Here is a 7,079-nt window from a genome sequence, read left to right on the forward strand (position 1 = left end):
TTATAGAACGTATAACTCCACCGTACATGTCTGCAATAGCAAATATACCATCTACACAGGAAATAAGGTAAAAATTCCAGACAGGTACAGTAAAAAGCCGAGACACATAACTTTGCTGGAACATTGAAACAGCTCTTTTTAAATTTAATCTCAGTAACAGCGGAATAGTCCACAAAGACGGAAGATTTGCTACAGATTCGATCGATCCCGTAGATTTCATTTGTCTTGGCACAAAAACACAAATGCTGTTTCAATATATCAATTTCGGAAGCGTGGTAACAAACGAACCGATGAAGAAAATAACCTTGAAGCAATCAAGCAAACCGTCAACGGGTTAAACTGAAGAAAACAAAATCTGCGAGTAGTTCAGCCGTTTGAAAGTTATTTTTATACTTTTGAAACATTTCAGTTTCTAGAATATCGAAATCAATAAAGAGCTTAGCGATGCTATCAACATAAAAAGTCCGACAAAATATGTTCAGTCTGTCAAAGTTTTAAGTTTAGTTATTAGTGACGTCTTTTATTAGAAAACAACTTTGAATCAAGACGTTCAGTCTTTCATATGCATGGGAAAACCCATTCTCCCAAGTCAGGGTTTTGGGTCCACTCTCGCTCCCTCAAACCCCTGACATCACTCATTCATATTTAGCGGGTATCGTCCAGCGCCATCTAGTGAGTTACTTAAATTTAACCCGGATTCAAAATCCAATCAAATCACTCGTAATAGAAACTCTTCGATATAACTTGCAAAATAGCTACACATAACGTCATTTTTTTTTCAGTAAAGACTCTAAACAGAATCTACAGTTATCATTTTTGCTCATATTGCATCATTTGTGACATCATACAACTTTCAGTTACTATATCGGATCGTCCATTACCTCGTATTATTGTTTACCTTTCCACAGACATTTTATGTTAATTCGATTTTCATTTGTGCTTCTCACCCGGAGAAGCAACCAATCGGAATTGGCTGGACGATATCCGCTAAATATGAATGAGTGATGTCAGGGGTTTGAGGGAGCGAGGGTGGGGAAAACCCAGGACGTGATTTTAGGAATTTTTTTTGTGACTAAATTTTGTGCAAAAATTGAGCAATAATGTTCGATTAAATGATAATCCATAGCCCAACTTATCTGGGTGAGGAGTCCTTTTTTAAATTTCTGAATCCACCCCACTTAGCACGTTTTTAAACTTTGCTTTACTCGAAACGGGTTGTCTCTTGTTTTCGATTCCCAAATATTCCTGCAATAACCATGCAAAAATCATATGTATTATATCACAAATTACATGTACGAAGGACACATTATATAGACATTGTCTGGTGTACTTTCTCAAGTATGGCGCGTTTATTTATATCAAAGCTGATTAAGTGAATTAATTCAAGGATGTAAATGGGGATTAACATTAAAATGATCTAAGTTAGGTAGTTCCTGAAAAAATAATGTGTTGCATATAGTAACTTAAAAATATCTTACGATTTCCCTACAATCACTCTGTAGATCAAACATTTCCTCATTAAAAAAGGTAAATATTACTGTGATGCATAGTCTTCTTTTCCTACTGTGACGAGGTGGTCTCACACTGAAAACGCATGATAGTGTTGAGTGTGTTAGTTGTGTTGAAAGAGAGTTTTTCATTTTCATTTTCTTTTAGTATGTTCAGTCCTTTGATTCTATCCGATTCCTATTTTTCTTAGATATCTATTTTCTCATTGGTTCTTCTATCTTTTGGATCTGATTGGATCAGTTAGATTTCCTTCCATATTATGAAACAGGTAGATGTGCAAAGAATGTGAGGAAGAAAGAGTATTATGATGCGATAGAATATTAATAGATACTAATTAAAGGATTTCAGTCATGGAAGATATTAATTGGATGAAGCTTTTCATGATATAATGTGTGGCAGGACGGCCTACCGGTGTTGTAGTAGGTAGTGAGATTTAAATAACCAGTTAATTGACTTGACTAAGGATTGATTCTTTAGCCGAATCGGTGTGTCGCTGGCTTGTCACCGAGCGGTCTAGGGTTCGATCCTCGGTGGCGGGGTATAATTTTGTGAGTCAAATCATGCTCTCCCGTTACAAATGTTAGTTTCTTCTTGTTACGCTTATTGTAAGATTCAGTGTGTGATAGTATTTTTACCAGTGTTACCTGTAAGTATTTACATGTACTTGGACATTTAAATATACACTTAATGGTCAGTTGTTAGTTTCTAAACACTCTGACTGTTATTTTGATCTTTGTTAATTGAGATTTAGTCATTTACTTATAATTATTATTGATTGATGATTTGACTTGCTTTATTAGTTCATATGTACTTTAGTTTTATAAAAGTCATAGATTGCTCATTTTCTAAAACATTGTCCAAGTGTACAAATAAATGGTTTTATATTGATCATATGAATTGTTTAAAGGTTCTAATGATATGATGAAGATGAAACCTTTAAACGCTCCCGAAGAAACAATAATTAAAAAAACAACTTTGATCATTTTTGTCGGCTCTGATTTAATATTTTATACTTATAACCTTCAAGTTTGTTAAATTTTGTAATGATATATATTTGTCCTAAAGCTTTATACTGATTGTCATGGTCTGATATGTCTATTGGCCGAAATGTCCGGCATTCATATGGAATTATTAGATGTCATGGTCCGAAATGTCTTTGGGTCGAATTGCCCGGCACGGATTAACATTATGGTTCTTATGATTTGCGAAACGTCTTAAAATATTTCTTTATTGCATTTAGTTTCGATTCATTCTGTTTCGTTTTGTTTTGGTTCGTTCTTGTTTCGCAATTGTTATGACCCGTCAATTATGGGTAATATTGATTTCGTAATTTTCGTAAACATCTGGGCGCAATACTGCAGACTATAAAGCCAACGCTGTCTTGGAAAGTTATGATTCGATTTGAATTTAATTATCGAAACTAGCAAATATTTTTCGAGACTGGTTTGGCTCTCAATCATATATATATACAAGTATACGCAAATGAAGCTGCCGTTATGATGTTTTGCAGCTCCTGAAAATGCAGGTACAAACCGAATATTGATGCTTTTTCTTGCCATAAGTATACAGAACCAAATTGATAATACAACCATAAACGCTCCCTTCGGGAGCGTATTATTATAATGCTATTTTCTTTAGGACCTGTTACTCAATACTTATGAAAGAGGGAATGTCAGTTAATTTTATACACATAACTGTATGGTTGTCGATTAGATGTATTTGATAATATATACGGCATAAACCCCTTTCCATAAAAGGGTATGCTATTTGTGTTTGTATTGTCAACATAGTTTTATACTTACTTTTTCTAAGAGTTATTTCCCTTTTGATTATTATAAATAGTATATTTCGTAATGCTTTTTGATTGAATAACTCATATTCATTCTTGTACTTTTGAAAGAACATTTATATTGGAAGTCATAGAGCGCAGGGTTACCTATCATGTGTAGTTATTATGTATTTATTTGAAGTGATACTGACAATGTGATTTATATGTTTTGTTATCATTACAAGGTCTTTTCATATTGCTGTAATAAAGTGTAAGAAGCCATACTGGAGTTGGTCGTTTTGTATAGCCTGTAGACCAATTGCAACACTACGAAAATTCATTTTATGCGTGAAATTAGTCCAGCAAATTTATTTTTCGAAAACCAAAAGAATAATGTATGAAATGTTAATAATTATATATCTTTATAATCTTTAATTATTATTGTATATATAGTAGTGCATTTACCGAATGATCCCAGTGTAATGAATTTTGAGCCTCGTGCAGGTCCGGGTGTTAAAAGAATAGGCCTGCAGCAGCGCTAAGCTTGTCGTAAAAGGCGACTAAATAGTGCTCAGAACCCTAGCCGGGGGCTAGGGCGCTCTGCCCACAGAGCTACTGGGATGTGTGCCCCAGGTGGTGGAATGGGGTACCCCTGGCGTGTTGCATGCTGGGGTTGTCAGGCTATAATACGGAAAACCTGACCGCAAACCATAGTGGTGCATCGTGTTGGGAAAGATGCCACGTTCCTCGCACGTTAAAGAACCTTACTGTGGTATTCTCCCGGAGTAGGAACCATAGGGCTCCGCCACAGGAGGCTAAATTGCCCGACCCTACCCACCTCTCCCTATTTCCAGTGGCAATCTAAATTTGTCGACCCCATTGTCCTTGTGTCCCATCCCTTTTTCATTTCATCACCATTTCATGTTCATTTTATCATCAATTTCATGTTCATCGTCTGAATATAGCTGAAATATTGCTGATCGGACGTTAAACCCAAACAAACAATGAATTTTGATAATTTATACTGTGAACTTTCTCCCGCCAAAACGTCTCAACTTTGATATTAATCCGACAATCACAGATTTTCAAGTCCATTTTGAAATTTGGATGAATTATGAAGAAAATCTGTATGATAAATAGGATAATCAATTTTTTTATCTTGAGTAACTAAAATATACTCGTGCCCCCTCTTAGCCCAGTCAAGGGCCCCCTATTTTGAGAATCTCTGGATTCGCCTCTGAAATATTACATTTAGATAATGTTTGCAATTCTTTTGTCGGTAACTTAAGTCATTAAATTTATTTAGACTGCAATTTCTCGACATCACGACATTCATATCCAGATATATTAAAAGAGATTCGAAAGGATATCAAAGAATGATGCTTTACTGTGCTGAACTCAAGTGATATGGTCATAATGCTATAGAGAAGCTGTGAAAATCTCCTCGTATCTTTGCTTGTTGTTAAAAAAAAGATATCAGACGATTCTTAAAAATGAAAAATGATTTCAACAGAATAAACTTTTGTATATCGTCATATAGGAACCATAAAGGGATAGATTAAACCTTTTCCTATGTTAAAGGACTGTTTAAAATCTTGATAGAAAATTTGCTCATTGCGTTTCATCATGGGCATTGTATAATGCATATGCACCTGTCTTTCTATAAACGTAACGAAATAAAATTATCAAAATATGTCGTACTTTTATTAGAAGAGCAACCAACCAGCGAAGCTGTTTGTTGCATGAGCTTTGTCAGCATGGATTGGGCCCTCAGAATTTGATCCTCTCCTAAGAGACACGTGGTCACCTTTCTGTAACATTAAAACCACAGTTGCCGAAGACGGATGAATATCGTGAATTTCGTCAGAGTCAGAGAATGATGATCCTTTGACAACACCATTCACCATTAATTCAGCCTGAATATAGTTATTGTAATTTGGTACAATTGTCCACGTGATTATGTATACGCCGGATATGGGAACATCAAAAATGGAGTCATTTTCGTTGAAACCTCCACCGATATCCAGATCTTCTGTGAAAATGAGCGTTTCATGTACACCGTATGCTCTTGAAATATGCATTTGGGAATAAAACGCTACATGTGCACGGGTGTCTACAATCTGATCTGTAAAATTGTAAAAATTAGAACGTATACGGATTATTTTCCTATTTTACATACTAAGATATTATTCGTGGGTACCAATATTCGTTGCTTAGGAAAATTTATCAGTTCTTAGATTCTTGAATTCGTGGGTTTGAAAACTCTATCATACAAAGGACTTGGAAATTTCCTTTTCGTTGGAAACCAAATTTCATAGTTTACCGAACCCGGAAATTCGTACCCAACGAACAATAATACTTTCAGTGAATTTCGAATAATAGACCTGTAATTAAATTTTATATATTGTAAGTAACTGATCTTAATCACCATTAAATAAATTCCAGTTTATGTTATGTTTTACTTAACCCAGTAATATCTTCATTACCTTTAAACTTTGACTAGCAACACGTATGAAAATTACTTATCTTTTTATTTGTACAAAATGCAATTGCTTCCTTGTAGTTGATGTTAACTGTATGGTTATACTAGGTGTTTCTATTAACAAGCACGAATTTCGCCAAGTGATGGCCGTGTGTATGAGACAACAATGTTAATATATGAAGTGGGAACCAGCAAGGCCAAGAAAGATCAGTTGGCAGATGTGACAAATGGAAAATGCATGATAAGCGCTTTACTTCGAGCTGTATACAACGTACTATCAACTCCCACAAACCTTACTCCGTGAGAAATGATTGAAGACCCTAGTTGTAAATTGTGTTGAACAAACTTTGTACGCGTTTTGTCGTCTTGCCGGACAGCCTAAACGAGTGGAATATACACATGACGCCATGAACAAGTATTGCGTAGAACTAGCTTAAATACACAAAGGAGGAAAAAGACTCAGTTACAAAAGGGATCAAAGCTTATCGACTTCATTAAAGGGACGGAGAACCGAATCAACTAGAAACACAAATAGTAAAGCCACAGAAATCTTGACAACAGCAAATGACTGGGAAATTCTAGCTGTCGTTGGAATAAAGACAACCTTCCAAAGAGGTGATCACACCCCCTGGAGATTGTCGTGGACAGTTCCGAAACAGTCGAGGTGACGGGGATCCACTTGATGATGGAACCAGTGGAATAGTAAAATCACTGTATTAGGGTATACTTCACTCTTACCAATTTCCTTAAGCAGCCGCTTATGTCCGGTTTCTTTTTTTTTATTTCGATCCATAGACGCGTTGTTCCACACCATGGAAATTTTATCATTTCCATTATGTAATGTTCCGTTTGTTAAATCCTGGTGTTCTATATTTCGAACACGAGTCTCCAGATTCGAAATGTACTGTGACTGCTGTTCAACGACATTTTGAAGATTTCGGATTATGACATCTTTTACCGCCAAAGAACTTTCCAGGAAAGAAAGTCTGTCTTCTACGGATGAACCCCCTGCATTGCAAAAGTTAATATGCAAATTGGCAAGCAAGAAACAAAACAAAGTACTACACACAAACATACTATCTCCACTGAAAGTCAAGATTACAAGTGTTTCTTATCTTACTTAGATGCGTAGGAACGAGTTTCAAAGTTAAGGTTGATGTTTCCTTCGGAAGCCAAATCATATCTTCCGTTGAACTATTACCTTGATATGTAAATTTAATAAAGTTCAAATGTGAGAGGAAGGAGCTAATGACCTTAGAAACCTTTCCCATGATTTCGTCCATTGTAAATTCTAAATTAGGCTCTTTAAATACGTTTAGC

General features: G+C 35.5%; 1 protein-coding gene across 1 annotated transcript; it reads right to left on the bottom strand.

Moving 5' to 3' along the window:
• Positions 1-4,959: 4,959 nt before the first annotated feature.
• LOC148603013 (uncharacterized) lies at positions 4,960-6,879 on the bottom strand. The gene is made up of 2 exons (XM_088553501.1): positions 6,498-6,879; positions 4,960-5,402 (listed from the first exon to the last, which is right to left on the bottom strand). The coding sequence occupies exons 1-2, from the start codon at positions 6,832-6,834 to the stop codon at positions 4,984-4,986; spliced, it is 756 nt and encodes a 251-aa protein (XP_088409627.1). The 5' UTR covers positions 6,835-6,879; the 3' UTR covers positions 4,960-4,983.
• Between the last annotated feature and the right edge of the window lie 200 nt (positions 6,880-7,079).

The sequence above is a fragment of the Perna viridis genome, chromosome 11 (genome assembly GCF_037379345.1).
Source record: "Perna viridis isolate PV_CMFRI_1.1 ecotype Kerala chromosome 11, ASM3737934v1, whole genome shotgun sequence".
Taxonomy (NCBI): Eukaryota; Metazoa; Mollusca; class Bivalvia; order Mytilida; family Mytilidae; genus Perna; species Perna viridis.

Coding starts and splice junctions, on each gene's coding strand:
- LOC148603013 (XM_088553501.1), bottom strand. CDS start 6,834: ATGTTTGTGTGTAGTACTTTGTTTTGTTTCTTGCTTGCCAATTTGCAT. Junction 5,403..6,497: donor GCGGCTGCTTAAGGAAATTG/GTAAGAGTGAAG, acceptor ACAATTTTACAG/ATCAGATTGTAGACACCCGT.